This window comes from Condylura cristata, unplaced genomic scaffold, assembly GCF_000260355.1.
Source record: "Condylura cristata isolate star-nosed mole 26May11 unplaced genomic scaffold, ConCri1.0 scaffold00007, whole genome shotgun sequence".
Classification (NCBI taxonomy): domain Eukaryota; kingdom Metazoa; phylum Chordata; class Mammalia; order Eulipotyphla; family Talpidae; genus Condylura; species Condylura cristata.
Genome location: NW_004567108.1, coordinates 13,622,146 through 13,643,144, shown reverse-complemented (window position 1 = coordinate 13,643,144; position 20,999 = coordinate 13,622,146). Strand labels below are relative to the sequence as shown.

Sequence of the window (20,999 nt, the reverse complement as noted above, 5' to 3'; positions counted from 1 at the left end):
AGATAGATAGATAGATAGATAGATAGATAGATAGATAGATAGATAGATAGATAGATAGATAGATAGATAGATAGATAAGATAGATAGCTTTCCTGAAAGCTTATTAGGAAGGCCTTAACAATTAAATTATATTTACAGAAAGCTTTGCTAGAAATCAACAAGACCAACAGATCTAGCAAAACAAGGTAATCTATCACCAGTAAAATACCAGCTCATCAGCATTGCCATGGTGGCCCCTCTGTGTCTAAGCCCTCTCTTCTGTCGGCTCTCCCACCTGCCCTGCCCTGGCCTTTACTGACCTCTTCAGTTGTTCATCCTTAGTCTCCTTTGCAGGCATGTCTTAATCTCTGCAGGTGATGAACCTTCCAGTGTCCAGTGCTCCCTTGCGGGGCGTTTTCCTCTCTCCCTGGGACTTCTCCACAGCAGTCTTTCCCTGTGAACCACCAGTTCCTATAGGGAGGTGGCCTCCAAACGTAGCTCTTCAGTGCCATTTCTTTCCCATCGTACCTGCTTTCTTGAAGTTCCAATGTCCAAGGCTGAACTTACACTCTTCTCCCACTTGAGACCTTTTGAATATTCCCTGCCTAGTTGAATGGCAAGAGCACCCACCCAGTGTTGCCAGTCAGAAGCCCAGAAGTCATCTTGGATGCGTCCCTGACCTCCCTCTGTCTTCTAGACCATTCCCAAGTCCAGACAGTGTTACTTCTTGAGTAGCCATGTCACCTTCATCTCTCATATACCAACCACTCTCATCTGGACAACTGTGGTCATCTCTGCATAGCTGTCAGAATGTCCAGAAATGTGATTGATGTAGAGTCACTGGAGAAAGGATGACATTCATTAAGTTTTGCAGGATAGCAATCTTAGGTTGCATTTATACAAAGCTCTAGACAGTGCATTATGTTCCTGCAAGAGGAGTGGGTTCTCTGGGTTTCCATATTCCCCCCTCAGATATGTGCTACTATTTGAAAAGCTGGCCTTTGCCATTCTTGTGGGCATTTTTGTCCTCCCTGGCGGGGGCAGCATCTCAAGCAGGACCCTTCAGTAAGCCCAGATCTCAGGCCTGTTGGAAGTCAGTCTCACAGCTTCCTGTACTGGTCTTCCTGTATCACCTCTTGCTCCCACAGCCATTGCACAGGCACAGCCAGTGGCCTAGTAGTTCTGAGAGAGCGTGTTTTCATTTATCACTCTCTGGCCTTTCAACACATGAGAAGCAGGATTAAAGTAAAGTTTGAGAACCAGTGGTCTAATCCCGCCTTGCTGCCTCCAGGCAGCACTAAGCATACATCACTTAGACAAACAGGCGTTTCATCTACAAGATCTCCTTGAGAGGATAAGATTCCACAGGTTCCGGCCGAGGGTTCCTCCGTCAGTGACCTAGTTTGGCTCTGTGCTGGCCTGCTTCACGCTTGCTCGCATTTATATACCTTTTCTTCAGTTATCATAGGAAGTGGAGCCCATCGACTGCTGCTTTTAGTGTACTAGGCCTGTGCGGCCCATCCCTGTCTGACTATTTTCTGCTGTCACCTGTGCTCTTGTATCAAAGTCCTCAAGATAATGAGTCACAGTGTGCTTGCCTTACACTAGGTGGCCCTCTCCGGTCGCTCGTGTCCATGTCCCTCAGCTGTAATTTCCTTTTAAGAATCAAGAGTGAATATAGAAGCTGAAGGAAGAATGCTAATCGGTCTCTGTGTTTTAAACCACTAAACCTTTCTCTAATTAAATTTTAAGATCAAATGAATTACGCAAGATGGCGATGCTGAGACATAGGGACGCTGTGGGCTCTCACGGCCAGGGCTCGGGGCAGGCGGCACTGCTGTCAGTCTCCTCGTTGCCCGGGAGCTCGGCAGTCCCCATCTCGGCGCTGAAGAGCCTCGCGCTGGCATTCTCCCATTTTCCTGTGACGTCAGCGTTTGTCTTTTTAGGGGGTTAAAAAAGTTGTTAAGGGCAGCTTAGCGCTTAGTATGGAGACCTTTCAGGGCCATGAGTGGACAAATACCTGTAACATTTTGCATGGGAAACAAATACGGAGGAGTTCCAAGAACTTTCTACAGCTCTTTCATGAGAACTAAAGAACAAGTACATTGTGCCCAGCAATGAGGAAGCTGCTCAGCAGCCGCTGGCACAGCTTGCGATACATCAGCTCACTCTGTTGCATGGCAACCTGTGAGCCGGACTAATTTCTCCATTTTACAGATGAGGAAAGTGAGCTACCGGGAGACTTAGTAACTGATACCCAGTCAGTCAGTCAGTTGAACCCAGGCAACTTGGCACCAAATTTTTTGCTTTTCACTCCTACTTCTAACATGAGGTGTTGTTTGCAAAACAGTGGAATAACTGTCCCATGCACTGTTGGATGTATAAGATGTGCCTTCAATATTTCTAATAAAGCAAAAGACAGACATTTCCTTTATGTAAACAGTAACTTACAGTATCAGTGTCTGCAGGACTTACAGCCTGTTCCCTCATTCAAATCCAAAATAATGTTTTTCCAAATCAGAAAATGACCTCCACTTCCTCTGTCATACCTTTTAGAATTCTTCTCTACAGAGCGTGTAGGATTCTCCTCCTGGAGGCCTGACAGCCCCATTGGTGTCAACTCTGCTCTGATTCTCCTCCACTCCAGCCCAGTAGTCCCCTTGCTGGATCGTGGCTTTGCTTTGGCCAGAGCTTCGTCTTTCTGCAAAACCCTCTGCCACTGTCTTACTCCATTCAGGCTGCTGTAACAAAACCGTACAGGCTGGGTGGCCTCTGAAGAACGAAAATGTATTGCTTACAGTTTCAGAGGCTGAACGAGCAAGCTCAGAGAGCCAGATGGTCGGGTGAGGGTCCTCTTCCCAGCCGCAGGCCTCTCCTTGTACCCTCCAGCAGTGAAAGGGGCTGGAGATTTCTTTGGGGTTTCTTTCCTAAGGACCCTGATCTTGTTCCTAATTCATTTGGGGGAAGTACCTGCCCTTCTCCCACTAGAGAGCTTACTCTCTTTTCCACCTCTGACTCGTCATCAGAATCTCTAACCACATAAATTATTTTAAATGCACATATCCAAGTTACCCTCATAGACATTCCTTTCCCTTCATCCTTGGAAGAAACGTCAGCACCAGTGTCTCAGATGACTGTGATGTGACAGCCACCTCAACAAGTCTCAGGGCTCCCTCCTGCAGGAGGCTTCTCTGGACTGGGCCGGAGCAGGCGCCTGGGTGAGCCATGGCCTCCACTGTCGCTGAAGGTGCCAAAGCACGTGGTAGTGGTCAGTGATGAGCAGCTCCCAGAGGACAGTGAAGGCCTGTCCACCACCTGCCCACCTTCTGCCAATAGCACTGGCCTCCAGGCCATGAAGCGCAATCTCTAGAGCTGAGTCCTGCCTGCTCCCGCTTGTGGACAAATAGCATGATTCATGGTGAAGCAAGCTTTCAGCAGAGGCCAAGGATGGAAGTTATGTACAAAAGTGGCTTTCAAGCTTGCTTGTTGAGGTAAAGCAGAGTCCGGCTCCCTTTCAACTCATCTCCCACATTTAAACTAACTGTGAAAACAGCAGTGATTTCTAACTGCCTCTACCCCACTGATTTTTGCTTCAGCTTCTGAGCTTTGCAAGAGCTTCAGGATCTCTCGCTTTGTGCCGGCCACCCTGCTGCTTTTAAGACCTTTCTGAGCATTTCTGAAATAAAACAGGAAACGTTTCTGTTTCTGTGCTCCCTCTTTCCTCCTCCTCCTTCTCCTCTACCCCCTTACCCCCAAGGTGGCATCGCCGTATCACACCCAACACGTGGGTCTGCACTGCTGCTGGGCACGGCTAGTAGGCCCAGTGGCATGATGGGCCATGGTTGTGGGTGTCGTGGGCACCCTGGCCTCCCAGTTCTGAGGCATGTAAGCACTATACCTGCCACCTGCATGCGAGTTTTCTCCCCTCACCGAAAGCACATATTGAGAAAAATCCCAACTTGCTCATCGTAACTGTGTCCTTAAACTAGCCCCCCCTCTTTTCCTTGGCTTCTACTTCGAGGACTACCCCCTTGCCCCATTAGAAATCCAAACCTAAAAAAGAATATCTCCTTTCCAGCTTAATTATCCTGTAATGACAAGACATGAGCCTGGTGTGCTCCCCGTTGGTTAAGTCTCCTATTAATGGTATAGACTGGGCCTTTTTAATTTTGAGCTGCTCTGTGGATATTAATTTTAATGAAACACTATATTGAAGAAAAGAGGGAGTGGGGGGGGCGGGAATGGAGGAAGGGAGCAGAGACAAGCAAGGAAAAGAGTCTTAACTCCTCAGCAAGCATGGCTTATGAAGATCAACTTGTATTTCTGCTTCATGAATCATTGTCAGCCAAATTAAGAACATATTGTTTCTTATTTATCTATTGTCAGGGATGCAGTCTCAGGCGTTGAGAATAAATCTTGATTTTCATAAGCTCAGCTGACACTGTGGAGCCACAGAGCATAAAACTTACATCTAATAAACAAAGTGCTGTGTGGAACGGCAGGGTTGTGATTCCAGCACCACCCACAGCTGCTTCCTGCTCCTTGGCCCTGATGTCGGGGATATTCCCTATCAGGAAAGGGCTGTTTTACTAAACCAAATGTTTCTCCTATCTGGTGGAAGAGGTCTTCTCATTTGAGGCATGTTATTTCCCCTGTTTTTAGAGGTCGGGCATAATTGCTTTTAGCTTTTGTATGTAGAGTTTGCATCTTTCCATCTACCTGCTTTTGCCAGCCTTCCCAATATGAGGTAAATTCCTAGATCGGGGCCTGGTGGCGCAAGGGGTTCAAGCACAGCATCGTGGAGCTGTCCACAGCCTCTGCAGCAGCCCCACACCTCTGGCCTTGTACGGCCCAGTTCTTATATGCATAAATAAGTAAATCTTAAATAAACGCATAGATGGAAAGATAGGTACATAGGTAGACAGACAGACTGATAACCCATGCTTGTTCTGTGGGCATCTATAGGATGGTTTGGTGGCATAATTTTCACGTACGGTGATGTAACTACTTGGATAGTCCGTCAAGAGTTCTTCACTTACTGAAATTCCTAGCAAAAATTTTTGTTTTGAATTCCTGAAGTTGAATTATGTGAGTAAGGAGGATCCCTGTTTGAATTAAAATGTCTCATTTGGAAAAACTGACTCAGTATAGAGGTGTAAATCTTTGAAATGATAATAAAATATATAAATAAATAACTTAAATATTTTAGATAGTACTTATTAAACACGACTACCTCCAATCCTGTATGAAAATTAGCACCAATGGGCCTCCCTGGTGGCACAGGCCTAAAGAAACAGTGCTGTCAAGCTATCGCTAACCACTGCGACATGAGTTTGATCCCCACCCCAGATGTGACCCCCACAGCACAGCAGACCTCTGCTGTCTTGCTCCCTGCTCCCCTCAGCATTATTTCAGCAGATCTGCTTGTTCTGCTCTCCACTCTGTCTCTGGGGAATCTTCTCACCCCATGCACCTCTGACCTACACCCAGTTCTTGTGAGCATAAATACATAAACCTTTAAAGAAAAATTGCATCATTGCTGTGAAATATGAAGCTTATTTTCAACTTTAGGAAAAGTGCCCTCTTGAAACTAATGTACAGTGATAGAAAGGAGTTGAAATTTATGTGGTAGGAGATGTTGTTATTAATTGTAAAGGGGTACAGGGAATTTGGGGGGATGGAATGTAGAAGCTTGTCAAAATTCATGTAACTGTACTTTAAAAGGGTACATTTCATTGTGTGTAAGTTATACTTCAGCAGAGCTGATTTTAAAACTTTATTGTGCTTCTTCACTTAGTAGCCTTAAGCCCAGAAGCTACGGCCTTTCATATAGTACAGTTTTTCCCAAACACTCCTCCACTGCTCCCAAACAGCTAAATGGATTACATAATGCAGGGGCAAATCAGGAGCAGAGCGTAATGTGCTAAAGAGAAGCTAGAAAATTAAGACTGTCACTGCCCCCTGTCGCTAGTTGCTTGAGGACTTAAGCCATCACTTCTCTGGTGTCCCTGTCAGTTAGTGGTCTCAGACTGCTTGACCCCCACACAGGAGCAAGAAAGAAAACAAAAGTGAAATGGTTTCTAAATGTCCCTCAATTCCTTGCGGCCAGTTGTTGCGAAGCTCTTTGGTGAATAACAGAACTCAGGCCAAGGTGGCAGAGGAGCTGGGCATGCAGGAATACGCCATCACCAATGACAAGACCAAGAGGCCCGTGGCCCTGAGGACCAAGACGTTGGCCGACCTTCTGGAATGTGAGTCCTACAGACTGGAGCTCTGTGTTTAACGTGCGCAAAGTTTAAATCAAATACACTGACATTTATTCTTATTTTCCCCTCATACTTCATCCTTTTTTTAACTGGGGTAATGTTGGTTTACAGTGCTGTGTATGTTTTAGAGAGGTGTAGGTGCACACCTCTTCATTTGTATGTTACCACCTTCTTCTTACCGAGTTAGGACTAAGGAAATCTCTTTTCTATTTTGCTATTTATACCTTGTCCAAAGCTTGTTGGGAGGGGACACTTTGGAATTCAATATGAATGTTATGTTCAGTCTGTTCAGGGATGTCCCCCACCGCACCTCTGAACCCCCCATCCTACTGCTCAGGTTTCACCTCTCTCTGCGTGAAGCAGTAGTAGAACTTGATATTGGCGATGGGGAACTTTCACCATTTAGTAACATTTACATAGGTGCACAGAAAGTAGGAGGGTGTTTCATTCACCGCGTACTGAAACTTATCCATTGTTTAGAATGAACTGAAAGCTTTATGGACAGGTGCTGCCATCTTCTGCAGTGTTTGGTCTGGTAGCACTGTCAGTAAGCCTGCGACAGCCAACTAAGAGATTATAGACGCTACTTAGTGTCTCTGGTAGCGCTTCAAAATAAGTTCAGTGGGTGCGGGGATTTTTTTAATGTTAGGTTATTTTTGACAATTGGAATTATATACAAATATTAAAGTCTACCACACAAAGCCAGCTCATTACAAAATGCAAAGGCAATCTGAAGAACTTAAAAGGACTTCTTTGTCAATTAAGGAAAAGTAATTTAAAGATTAAAGTTTAAAAATGAAGTTGAGTGATCAGTCTCCTTTTTTGTTTAAAGCTCATTGAAAGCGATTGTTACTCTACAGAACTTACTGTTTATCTGGTTCAAGTACTTTGCAATAAAGTCCTCTGTAATGGGTCACCATTTATTCATGCAAATTTGGATACTTTTTTCTCCTGTTAAGGAGTCCGGTGTGAGATTTTTCTCTCTTCAGGCAGGCTGAATCTATTCAGTTGTGGCCTGTTTCTGTTTGTGAAGTATACGCTGGACCTTGTAAATGGGCGGTGATCTCAGGGTTGGGGTTAGGAATGGCAGACCCCAAAGGTGTGCTGAGCTTCAGCTCCCACCCGCATCTTGATGCTGGCGGAGGGGTGTTCCCAGATAGCACTTTGCCTGCTGTAAGCAGCATTTGCATATGATTTAAACTATTCATTTAACTCTTAGCTAACATAAATCGGTCTTGGTACTCTGATTTTGCACCTTGATCACACATGTATATTGCTTGCTTCCGTCATAATAACGATAAGGAGTACTTTCTTGCTTGACAAAACAGGAGATGGTAATGTTGAAAAGCAAAGCAGGCTGGGAACTCCTAATTAAAATATTTCTTAAAAGTCTGGGTCTCTTACTCTTTCCGGTAAATGACAGTACATTGTGGTTTATTCTTCACTGTTCTCTTTTTCAGCCTTTATTGCAGCTCTGTACATTGATAAGGATTTGGAATATGTTCACACTTTCATGAATGTTTGTTTCTTTCCACGATTGAAAGTAAGCTCATATAAAATTTAAATTGGTGGAATGTTTTATGGCCAGCGACTCCAGAAGCTGTCACTAACTACTTTTGGTTCCTAACTACAGGAATTCATTTTGAATCAGGATTGGAATGATCCCAAATCCCAGCTTCAGCAGTGCTGCCTGACACTTCGGACAGAAGGCAAAGAGCCTGACATCCCTCTGTACAAGTAAGTACTTGCTTCCCCCAGGCCTGTGCATCCGGGGACCTCGCTGGAGGAAAGCCATAGCCCCTGGGCAGAGGTGACAAGACCCCTGGGTTGAGACTTTTCACCCTGACCCTGTGACCAACACTGAACCTCTCTAGGCCTCTCAGTCTTTTAGCTCCAAGTAAGCAGTCACCCTTGATAATCTATGTGTTCTCCCACTCCAAAGTGCTCTGTGAACTTCTCTCAGGGAGGAAGAGCTACCAAGGCTGTGAGCTCAAGACAGGAAAAATTTACATGACTCCATTTTTATGTCTACATAATTCTTGTAACCTCTGCAGAGCAGTGCATCTAGGTCAGGGGACCCCACACACACACCCCCACCCACCCCTGTGGTGGCCCATGGGTCTTTGCCCCTGTGGCCTGGCAGGCTCTCTCTACCCCGCCTACCCCGACCCCCGCAGTGTGAAGCAGGGTAGTTATTCACAGCTATTGTGTCATTCAAATACTTGTAACTTTTCTTTTCAGAATGAGAAGCAGAAACTTTCAGATAGGTCTAGTGACAGATCTTATATCCTTTGGGTGGTGGACAGAGTCATTCGGAAGGAACACAGGTTACTAGACACCTCACACCAGTTTTGTTGAAAACAGGAGGTTGACTCCTAAGTCGAGTACTTACCCTGAGACACTCGCATGGCAAACCAGAAGGTGGTTTCAAAGAGGAATTACAAGATGGAAGGGTTATCAGAATTGGGAGTTGGCCACTAGAGTCTCTGTGGATGTGTGACCCCAAGGATGGTGAAGACCAAGTTTGAGCCCCATGCTCCGCACGGTAGCGAACACTCGCGCGTGGCTGCTTCTGTGGAGTAGGGCACCCCTGGCCTGGGAGACTCAAATATGCCAGGGAAACAGCGGCGTGGCAGCTGGTGGTTTTTAATCCTTTCATGTTTCTATTTAATGATCACAACACGTTACAGGCTTTTTTGCTGATAAAGCTGAGGCCAAGAGAAGCTTGAGTCACTCCACAGCAAGTTGCCATGAATTGTCCCAAGAAAATGTCACTGCTAAACAGTATATCCTTTCTTTATCAGTGAAAGGAAAATCCAAATGTTTAGAAATAGTGCTTTAATGTGTGTCTAATACACAGAGTGAAGAGCCAAACTGTATTACAAGAAAGGCTCAAAGTATTTTTTCCTCGTCAAAGTGATAATTAAGGTTCAATAAATAAAACAAGGATGATACACTTCCGGCGCGTGGGCATGATCACTGTAATAAGTGCGACCTTAAGGAGCCTGGAACAGAGGAGGTGACTCTGCTGCCCGCTTCTAAAGCCCCCAGTGAAAGTGCACCCCGAGCTGCTTTTGTCTCAAAGGGACGGGTGGTTTTACAGTCTTTTCAGGATGACTGTGTTCATCCCATTCTTTGTTGGCTACTTTTAATTTCCCTTTTCCATCAAGTTAACCATTTTGCTGCATTTGACATCAGCAGCATGTCATTAAATCCAGAGTTCCTGGAGTTTTTTTTTTTTTTGGTAGCTGTGCTGTGTGCTTGGTGTTACAACATATCTTTGGATTGGCCTCATGTTTCAGAAATTAAATACATTAGAATCTGTAAAAAATATGAAACTCGGCCCTCCCTGGTGGCGCAGCGGGTTAAAGCACAGCACTGAGAAGCTAAAGCCACTTCCGCATGAGTTCGATTCCCGCCTGCCCCGGAGGAGACCACATGGCGCGGCAGACCTCTCCTGACCTGTCCGCTGCTCCCCTCAGCAGTGTACTTCGTCAATCTGCCTGTTCTGCTCCCCACTCTGTTTCTGGTGAAGCCTCTCACTGCCCCTGTACCTCTGGCTTGTACCCCAGTTCTGTATGCAAAAGTAAATAAATCTTAAAAAAAAAAAAAGAAACTGTTCAATGTGGCTTGACGCACCTTTCCCAAGTATTTTACTGTTTTCAGCTGTAATTAGCTTTGGAAAACGGTGTGCAGAGTGAGGTGATTAACCTTCACCAGTGCATATTTGTTAATTTTATGATACTTGAATATGCACATGATGAAATTGTTTAAAACTATTTTATGCTTCACTGTTAGCCTACAGATACCACTTGGAATGCTTTGGGAAAAAATATTAAAACCCAGTGCAGAATTTAAAAAAATTTTGCTACTTTAAAAAAAAAAAGATTTATTTATGCATACAAGGCACTGGGGTATAGACCAGAGGTATAGGGAGTAAGAGGATTCACCAGACACAGAGTGGGGAGCAGAACAAATGAATTTACTGAAGTATACTACTGAGGGGAGCAGTGGGTGAGACAGAAGAGGTCTGTTGTGCCACGTGGGTCAGCTTCTTGGCCGGGGATCAAACTTGTGCAGCAGTGACTGCTGATCGCTTCATAGTGCTGTGACTTAACCCCTTGTGCCACCAGGGAGGCGCCCAAAATTTCTTACCTCTAAAGCTCTCTGTATTTGCAAATAAAAAACTTGCACTTTTAATTTTCTTACTTTTTTTACTTTTCCTCTGTCTAGACAATAAGTACCTGGGTTGGTTGATGGTTGGAGTCAAGTATAGGCACTAATAATTACATGGCACTTACCATTATGAATATTCTTTCCTTTCCCTTTCAGGACTCTGCAAACAGTGGGGCCATCTCACGCTAGAACCTACACTGTAGCTGTTTACTTCAAAGGAGAAAGAATAGGCTGTGGAAAGGGACCAAGGTATGAGAAGCGTTTTGATTTCTTTGAATGAACATCCCATGTATCTGAGAAGTCCCAACATGCTATTTTCAAATTCTGCAGTCTGTCTTCTTTAGTGTATAGAATGTTCAAGGGTAATAGTAAAGTAGACTCCAAGGACTACTGTCCCCACCAAGTTCAGCCCCACACTTGAGAGTCGGCCTTGGACGATGAGAACACCATTGTGTGAGGGGCTTTGGCTACCCCGAGGAGTGCGCATTACCTGTGTGCACCTCAGGGCTGTCTGGGTTTAGTCACCCCACAGAGTACCCACATTGCTGCAAGCATCTTATGACACCTGCCTGACACAGCCATTAGCTATTTGATATTTTATCCATATTCACTTGAACTCTGTGGAAATTCTAACATGCTCAGGTAAAAATAATTATGTATATTAACAGTTTCTTTGAGCCCTTCAATCTACGTCTTCAGCTGAGGAGTGATTTGAAGTCTGACTTCCCGTCTCTGTTTCAGTCTCCTTGTATGTATATTCCTTGCCTCTTTTACCTTTATACTGAGGCTGTTCAGGCTTAAGAAGTACCTCAGACCTGAATCAATGAAAGATACTTTACTGCATTACTAAAAGTGTGGAGTAAATAACTTTAATAGGCTTTGTGCAAGTAGAGACCTTTTTGCATGCTTTTGTATATAGTCTGTCTGTGAAGTTAGGTTATGCGGCAGTTGAAGTAATCACCTTACCTCCAGGCATGAAGATCAGCCTGAGTAATTTGTAGCCATATATGTGCTTTTGAAAAAAGTCTTTAAAGTGTACCTTACTTTGATTTTATTTAATAGTATTCAGCAAGCAGAAATGGGAGCAGCCATGGACGCACTTGAAAAATGTAAGCCTATCTCTGTTATAATTATATGTGCATGATGATGTTCATGATGATGAGTGCTTTATGGAAAGAAAATGGGGAAATAGAAAAATGGTAAGTACTGATAAAGTGTGATCATCTCCTCTTCATAATTGTTCTCCGCAGAGAGTGTAGTAGCATGTGAGCTAGGTGTAGAATGGCTGGCAAGTAGAAAGAAGCTTTCTGGAAAGCCTTTGGGTTTTCATTTCCCTGGGCTGCCTCATGCCCCATTCTCACCCCAGGTCGCCCACACGCATGTCCAGCGCCTTCCTTCCCAGCTGTTTCTGAATACGCTTGTATGTATTCAGACATACAAGGGTTTAGGTGCAGCTCTTTCTGTTCAGCTTTGGCCACGTCTTATTAAATGGAATGGCATTTCCATATTTCTGTGCATTTGTTTCTTCCTTGGCCGCAAGCTGCAGGTGCCATCGCCCCCAGTGCCCTGTCTCACCACTGGGCAGTGCTAGGCCCCGGGTGCGCCCTCTTTGGTTCGGTGTCCAGTGTGTGTGGTGTTAGTGATGGACACTTAGCTGCTGACTTTTTACTCACTGTCGACATAAACATCTCTACTGGTGCTTTTAGTTCTGTGGGGTAGTTTCTCAAGAGTGGGGTGGCTGAGTTGAAAGGACTTCAGTTACATAATTGACAATGTAGGGAACCCCCGGGTCTTTTGTGAACTGAAGGCTTAAGTGCCAGGAGTTTTTTTCTCCTGAGGGACATTATGCTGCACAGCAGAAGCTGCCAGTGAAACATGACAGTGCGATTCTATTATACTTCGAGGACCAGCTAGCTGTGGGGGAGAGCCACGTGCAGAGAGTTCAGAGTGAAGAGGCCTGGGAGTCTCGTCTCTGGGAGAAATTCACGGAAAGGTTAGAGGACCACGAGCCGAGTGGAAATCTGGAGCCTGTACCCCTGAGAGAGGGAGGGGAAGTCAGTGCACCAGAAGCAGAACATTACCAGGGCCCAGAGTCTTCACCGGGAGTTTTGATTTGACTTTTGGGGGGCCTTTTCATCCCTTATATATAAATGCACAGAAAAAGTGAGTCTATTTTCCCTCTATATGGTTTTTAAAGGTTATTTTTGAAGTTTTTTGTTTGTTTTCGCCGATCAAGCGTACTGGCGAGAGGGCCTCGTCTGAGACTGCCTTTCACATACAGTAGGAGCACATTGTTTAAATGCTGGAAAGCAATTTGCAGAGTGCATCAAATCCTTAAAGACGTTCATCCCTTTTGATCCAGATTCCACTTCTGAGAATCAGATCTAAAGAAATATCTGGAGTTACGAACTGAACTTCACATATCACAGTAATCACAGCTTGATTTATAATAGCCAAAAAATAATTCAAGCGACATGTTTAGAAGTAGAGAAATGTTTAAATATTGTGGTTTGTGATGGGGCATCTTCTCTGAAGGAGCCGGCAATACATTCTAGACTCCACGGCTGCTGTCCATTATAGTGAGACTCAGCGGGGCCGTGTGTCAGGTCTTTTGGGCATTTTGTGCACAGAGAGCGTCTGTGTTCCAGTAAAACCTTGTTCACCAGAACTGGTGGAGGGTTGTTTGACCGCTGGGAGTAGTTTACCAACCCTTTATCCAAATGTTACACTATTTTGTAGTCATGGTAGGTTGGAAGGCTAATGTTATGGGAAATTCTACACTAGAATAGTAAAATAAAACTTACCATATACTATGTCTTCCAGTGGGAGGGTAGGTAGGAGAATGATTTGAAGTATCTGTTGTCTGTGCCTTATTAATATTAATATACATTTACATTCTGCATGGCTGTGTCGAGTATGACTTTCCTTAATGGGAAAAATGCTCTAACAGTCTAGCCTAAAGGTTTGTTAACAGTTAGCTCTGAATGGTGGATTTTTTTAAAATACATGTTTAGTTTTTAAGAATGGAACTGGGGTACAGGCCAGAGAGGTGGTGAGAGGATTCACCAGAGACAGAGCGGGGAGCAGAACAGGAAGATGGACGAAGTGCACTGCTGAGGGGGGCAGCGGGTGGGGTCAGGAGAGGTCTGCTGGGCCGTGTGGGTCACCTCCGGGGCAGGGATCAAACCCACACTGGAGCGGTTGTGGCTAGCTTGCAGTGCTGCATGCTAACTCATTGTGCCACCAGGGAAGGCCCGGAATAGATTGTTACTAGTTTTGTTTTAAAATTCAGCTGGCAGAATGTTCTTTTGCTTAACATCCCTCAGTGGCTCTCAAGTGTACAAGATCTTCACTGATTCACCAACTGCCTTTCACATGCCTTCCTGCCTTCTTCTATTCCTGCCCTTTTCCCACTTGGGTGAGGATATGATGCAGATAAAGGGAGGAACTTACACAGTCAGCTCTCTGTAGCCTGGGCACTGTGCTCCCAGGTTCAGCTTTCCAGGTCCAGCATCTGCGCTGTGTGGGGCTCTCACGGTTCATGCGCACTCGACACCTGCACGCGTTGGCCCTGGTCATTGTTTCCTAAATAATGCAGCAGCGGCAGTTTACATAATTTCCACATGGAATTGGGTTCTTCTAGAAATCAACCAAAGGTAGATGAGAGAAACGGGCGTCATGGTTATATGCAGGTGCCGCTTTCTGTCAGGGACTTGAGCATTCGCGAGCTCTGCTTTCCTGGACCCAGGCCCCACGGAGACTTGTGTTCACTTTTGTTATGCTTCAGCTTTAAAAAGAAGTGCTTTTCCTTGAACATGTTCTCCTATGTCTCTTGACCCTTCATATTTTTGAAACATGAAGTGCTTCCTTTCGTATGCAATAGTTCCTTATCTGGCTAGGCGAGGCATTGTCATTTGTCCTTCGTGTTATCACAGTGACCGTGTCATCCTTACTCATGTGTACATCCCTCTGTGGTTTTTGTCGTGGAAGTACATAAATATTTGTTGACTAAGGGAGAAAGTGTTTTTTTCCCCCTTCTCATTCCATACTTGATTTTTTACTCCATGGCTGCACTCGTTATAGACCACAAATGACTGAGTTGTAAAATTTTATCACAATCAGGATTTCCACTCTGTCAACATTTTTGCACAGTCAAATGTCAAACTAAATACTGCTTAAACGATACCTCTGAGTAATGCATTTATTTCCACCAGAGAAAAGTACTCTGATGAAGTTGCAGTAACTGATAAAGGTTTGGGCTTCTGCTGGTGAAATTCAAAAATAGCATTAGCAAAAGCCACACCTTAGAGTGTGACCCTCCGTTTGTCCATAAGATCGCCCCACTCCCATTTCGGAAACACTAGTTTTTGGTAAATAATGAGATCATAATTTGTTTGAAGTCGTCTGGGCTTTGCAAAAATACACAATTCCCTTTTACTGTATCCTGTTCTCTCTTTCCTGACAATCACTTGTTGCCAGGGGGACTGCGTTTGAGCGCTGGGGTGACAGATTCTGAGACCGCATGTCCATGTGTAGTATTCTGCACGGTGCCTTTTATGTTCAAGGTCACAGCAGAAAAAAAAAAAGAGTCCAGGGCTGCACACTCCCCTGGTGCTCCTGAAGGATGAAGCGGAGGGGAGGAGAGTGGCTGCTGTGTTTCTCTTGCTTTACAAAATGCAACTGTTTGTATTTCATATGAATATGTTTCTGTGTGTGTGTGTTTAGTTCACATCATTGTGGGCACCAGTGGCTGTCCTTTATTAAGTGTAAAATATATCTCCTTGTGTCAGATAACTTTCCCCAGATGGCCCATCAGAAGCGGTTCATTGAACGGAAATACAGACAAGAGTTAAAAGAAATGAGGTGGGAAAGAGAGCATCAAGAGAAAGAGCCAGATGAGACTGAAGACATAAAGAAATAAAGGAGGGCGCAGAAGTGGGGGTGGATTTGCTTGCCTAATAACTGTGACTGTCGCCCATTGAGACCTAGCCTAGTTCTCCTCCAGACAGTGACTGAACTGTGCCCGTTGAAATAAAATGCAAAGTCAAATCGCTATTGTTTTATTGATCTAATTTTCTGTTTTTAGGTGGATGGTCTTTATTACAAAGTATTTGATTTTTCCTCTATTTAATGGGAAACCTCACTTTGGCGGATGTGCATATTCCTTTTAGTTTTGTTCTTTAAACAATAAAATTTTAAAAGCATACTCTGTGTGGACAAGATCTGTTTTTTCTGTCTCTGCCTGAGATTGTGACTTTAAATCCAGACTTCTAGCTGACAGGGGAGAAGTTCACCTTAGCAGGTATTTTGACTATTTCATTTAACAAAAGCTCTATTTTTGAAATCTCTAGACTGTGATCTAGATTTTTCAGTGTTCATCTGGATGTTTATCTTGTTCTCAGTTGCAGATTTTGAACTTAGCCCTCTCAGAGCCATGACCTCTGGAGAAAGAATTCCTTGTACATTGAACTTAGGGGGTAATGGGGGAGGGGGAGCAGACAATGGCTGAGCCGCCTTCTGTCCTTTGAGCCATCAGAATGGGGGAGAAATCATGACTGGAAGACAGGTGACACTTTGCCCCCTCCCCGGGGGCCCAGTGGACTTCTTCTGGAGAGCTCAGAATCTCCTGTTCAGTTTTATCTTGGGTTTTTGGGAAGGGTTAGAAAGTAGGCAGAAGGAGCTTCTTTCATCAACTCAAAGGGGGTTCCAAGCCATCATGGCTAACATTACATTAAATGACAATGTTTTTGGAGGGCTATGGGGGGTTATTTTAAACTGAATATTACTGGTTTCATTAGTAATTTTTAAATGAATGGGCTTTCATTCATTTTAGCAAATAAGTAGTGGGTATTTACTAATGTGTCAGGTATCCTAGGCTCTCAGACTACAGCAGTAGTGAACAAAACTCCCTGCAGGTGGGTGGCAGGGCATGACTGTGCCAGTGCAGCAGTAAGCACACAAGACAGAGAGGGGAAACACTCTGTCACACAGTGATGTGGTAGTGGCCAAACATAAAGCAGGGAGGTGGGACAAACGCAGTTTTCAACTGGGTTGTTGGGAGATCTTCCTGAAAGGGTGGCATTTGAGTTAAGAATGGGCGTGAGCTATTCAGGTATGTGGAGGCTTTCTTACTAACCTAACTACAGATGTTGTCATGTGTGTTAGACCTTGTGTAGTGTCTATGATACGCACACACTCAAGTGCGTCTTGACAGTAGGATGTTCAATGATGGAGTACCATACACATGGTCTCCTTCCATGTTAACTAATATACCATGCATATGTTGGATCCACATTTACACGTGACTGCATAGTAATCTGTCTTTTTCTAAATGTTCTTCTGCACATCCTTGTAACTTATTTCATGACTGAAAAGTTGTACCTTTTGACCTCTTCACCCATTTTACTCAATTCCCTCTCCCCAAACACATCTCCCCCAACCCTACCAACCTTTTGTTCTTTGCATCTAGGAGGCTTTTTTTTTTAAGATTCCATATTTACCTTAACAAAAAAGTCATTTTTTTTCAAGTCAGGCATATGCATTTTAACCACAATACCATTAAGACATTTAAAAAATTACCAAGGCTTCATGTTCAGATATATAGCTGGTTTGTCTTAGTCATGATTCAGACATAGTCTAGAACATTCCTTCATTCCTTTTTCATGACTGGTTCAAGAAACCCTGACACATTTCCTAGAATTTCCCACATCTCGGGAATGAATGAGGCATTGCTTTCTCATGGGGTCATTTAATTTTTTCATCATCACTCTATTAAATCCAAAGACTTGATTTTAGTTTTAAGTTCAAAATGTGGAGAAAATGTCTGTTTCAGGGTTCTTTTTCTAACTACCCTTCAAATACCAGTGAGGGTTCTCCAACAGGTTCTCAAATTCTTTTGGACAGTTGATAGGGTTGCGCTGGTTAATGTGTGTGAGCTCGTCTAAGTGTGGATGCCTTTAGCAGTCAGATTGTGGTCTTTTGTCATAAAAGAAAATAACTTTCACCTTTCTCTTTCAAAACCATTCATCTCTTTGTTACTATCCTGTTAGCTATTTTGTGAGTTTTCATTGCCTAGGGGATAAAGCCAAATTCTTCATCCTGTACTGCAGGCATTAAGTCCTTCAGAACAGAACCCCAGCCTCTCCGGATCCCCACACAGCCTGAGGGAACAAGTTGCAGATAGTAAACTTTCTAGTTCCCCCCTCTTGGACATCCACCGCCTGAAATAGGACACCTCCCTAATTATCTCTTATTCATCTTTTGGGCCTCAGCTCAGGAACTATCTCCTGAAGCCTTTCCTTGGACCTTAATTTAGGTTAAGTGTTCATCTGTGGGCCCGCTCTGAATCACGTTCGACGCATTATTGTACTACACCTTGACTCACCGTCCTCCCCTGCTAGGCAACAACTGGCCGCGGGACTGTCACTAACCCACCTTTGGATCATCACTCCTTGTGGGCTCTCCACCACTGTTGAATAAAAACAACCAGGCTCCTCCTTGCCACAGTCATTCTTGTAAAGCCTCAGTTACCCTAGAGCAGCCCTTCATCCCTCCTGCTGGAGCCCTTAGGCGTCACACGGAGCAGGAAGCTTCTGCACTTCCACTTAGTCAGAAGCTAGATGCCAGACCAGGACTGGCCCAAGGAGCCAGCACGAAGAGGATCTCATGTCTCTAGTCCTAGAAACTGTTGCCCCAAACCTCTCGGACGCTGGGCGCTCTACAGATGAGCAAGCGGACAAGCAGTAGCTGTGGAAACTTCATCCTAAGTAGCTGTGGAAATTTCATCCTAAGTAGCTGTGGACATTTCATCCTAGGTAATGAGCTAGAGCCACAGAAGCCCAAGAAAGCCTCACTTATTGTGATGCCACCAGTGAGTGACATGAATTAGTTTAGCTTCCCCCAGCCATAAGCTCCAGTAGCATCTCCCTCGCCCATATTCCTTGGCTGTGGCCAGATGATCTTAATTTGATCTCATGTGATCACACAAATGATGGAAATACATCTCTAGTATCTGCTTCCAGCCAGATATAGATTGCTACTCCTATTGAAAAATTTGGGAGCTGCTGTTGTAACAGGGCAGGGAGAGGGTCACCACTGAGCCCCCAAACCTGCCTGCTCTAAATAGGTTCTGCCATCTGCCGTGTCAAGACAAAACATAAGGCTTTAATGATAGGGGACTTTAATACAATATAATTTCTAAATCAAACACCTGAAGTGACCTATCCCCTCGTGGGCAAATGTCCACCCAAAAGGGATTGGCCCACAGCAAGGCCTGAAAGCTGCTTCAAGACTAAAACACCTTCTGGATGGGACCCATGGAAAAGGGTCAGCGATGGCCAGACAAGTCTGGGAGGAAAAGAGCAAAATCAGTATCAAGATAAACACTGCCATAGTCACCTCCCTACAGGTGTCTCACCCACATCTGCTTTAACCAGTCTGGGGCCAGGAAACAAGCTCCCTGCTCCATGTGGCTTCCTCAGGTCTCTTTCTGGCTCTCCACCCTGCTTTCTCCTCCTCAGATTCCTTCTCTCTTTTTCTCTCCTCAGCTCCACTCTACTTCTGGGTGGGGCAGGGAACCTGGAACTTCCCCTTTTCCTAGGGTCCATCCAGTTACACTGTGAGTGAGCGAAGCAGAACCCCCAGTTCTCCCTCCATTCCACCACCATTGATTCTCCTCTCCTGTGCTCTCTCGATGGCTCTGGAGAAATCCTTTTGGAAACACCCTGGTCAGCTCTCTGCCAATAACCCAGCATGGAATGAGCACAGCTGTCCCTGCACCCAATTCACTGCCTGTAAAGGTCTTTCATTTCTGCTGAACTATTTGTCAGGTTTTAAATGAAAAAGTTTTAAGTGAAGTTTAGAAAAAATCCTCCAGCACAACTAGTTAATCAATTCTGTGCTGAATATTAGCCCATCACAATTGGCAACTCCCAGATAAAGCAACAATAATAAAAGTGCAGCAAGACCTTTAACTGCAGCCATTCAAATGCTCACCACCATGATTATAATAACAGGGTCCTGCAACAGAGCTGCTGGGAACAGAGCCGCCCCTGACTAGAATTCAACCAGAAAGATCAAGAGAGACCCCTAATTGCCTTTCTTCTCAGATCAAACAATTGACTTAATTCTCCGGGCCTACACACAGAAATGTGTTTGAGGAGATTCAAATAGGTTACTACAGAGGATTAAGGTTTTCTCTGCAGATTATACTTTTATGCCCTGTAGTTCCTTGCTTGAAGTGTTAAGTAGTTTTGTCAAAATAAGCAGGACTGCAGGGATTTTTTTTTTAGATACTTACAAATCGCACACTCTTGTGGGTAATTCAAGGGACTCTGTTTCCGCATGACCACCGACCCCCTTCCTTGTTCCCTTTGAAAATGTAATGGTTGCGACATGGGGGGTGGGAGGGAGAAATTAACCGTATGAAAGATTAGTTGGAAATTTCAAGAGGCATCTCCCATAAGAGAAATCCAAGAGTGGGGGTTTATTGTTATTTCGTCTTTTAAAAATTGTTTCATGAAATGATGTGACTGAAGAAGCCACTTAAAGAGAAGGGATTTTCTTGTGAATGCTTAACTGCCTGAAGAGGAAGTCCAGAGGGGCTGAGAAATCAGACCCTGGAGGCTTCTCTGTGAAGCTGTGCTAATCAGTGTGATTTTACTTCATTTCTCCTTAAAGGAGTTGCTGGGAAATACACTTTTCCTTACAATAGAATATTCCTAGGAAAGAGCACAGGGAAGGTCTCAGTCACATTCCTGCCAAGTTCCACAGGTGGTTCAGTTCTCCCAGGTCCCTGGGGATTGTGGTCCTCCTTCATCAAAGGGCTGTTGGTGGCTTTACCAGGCCCTTAGTGTCAAAGAGCCTTGTGATTTGGATGTTGCTCTCCATGTCAGTCCTCCTGGTCCAGCTCTCTTAGCAAAGCCACCTCAGTTAGTAGCTTCACTGATGTTGCTTTGCACAGCATCCTCAGTCATGTAAACTGCAGGCTAGATGAAGCCCTGCCAGTGATTGGATGACCTTATGTGCAAACCTCCCAACCTGGCACATTTCAGTTTCCCCAGAACTCAGAGTCATCCATTGGGCCTTGGCAGGTGCTGGGAAAGATATTTCTCTTTTGTTCTGTCATCTCTGGCTGGGGCCTGACTCCATTTTTCCTCAGTCCTGTCTGTCCTCCCACGGGGACTGCAGCACTTGCCAGCAGCTGCGCTCAAAGCACCACTGCACCCGCCAGTGTTCTGTGGGCCGGGAAAGCTGTAGGGCATTGGCGCTCCCACTCCTCCAAGGAGCCATCTTGCCTTTGAATCTCCAGGCAGAGTTAAGGAGTGAGTGTGAGGACGCCAGATTGGCCTGGGCAAAGCTATGTCCACCAAGGGAGAAACCAAAGTCCTGGACGAAGGCCAGAGAAGGAGCTGAAAATGGCCACTGGTTCTCAGAAACTGGGAGCCACAGGTGGGTATGTAACTGGGAGGTCCCTAGGCAAAGGGGAAGTTCCAGGTTCCCTGCCCCACCCAGGAGGAGGGTGGAGCTGAGGAGAGAAAAAGAAAGAAGGAGTCTGAGGAAGAAGGAAGCAGGATGGAG

At 44.8% G+C, this 20,999-nt stretch overlaps 1 protein-coding gene across 3 annotated transcripts in view; it reads left to right on the top strand.

Annotated features, from left to right (window-relative positions):
* The window catches only part of DROSHA (drosha, ribonuclease type III), a 102,492-nt gene extending 86,773 nt beyond the window's left edge, over positions 1 to 15,719 (top strand). Inside the window, exons 30-35 of one of the 3 annotated variants that reach the window (XM_004678069.2) lie at positions 6,089 to 6,230; positions 7,706 to 7,788; positions 7,879 to 7,982; positions 10,578 to 10,670; positions 11,484 to 11,530; positions 15,212 to 15,719. In XM_004678069.2, coding sequence (XP_004678126.1) covers positions 6,089 to 6,230; positions 7,706 to 7,788; positions 7,879 to 7,982; positions 10,578 to 10,670; positions 11,484 to 11,530; positions 15,212 to 15,342 — 600 coding nt within the window. In that variant the 3' untranslated portion in view covers positions 15,343 to 15,719. The remainder of the gene's footprint in view (positions 1 to 6,088; positions 6,231 to 7,705; positions 7,789 to 7,878; positions 7,983 to 10,577; positions 10,671 to 11,483; positions 11,531 to 15,211) is intronic. The other 2 variants (XM_012721878.1, XM_012721877.1) reach the window with 2 other exon arrangements.
* Positions 15,720 to 20,999: the final 5,280 nt, after the last annotated feature.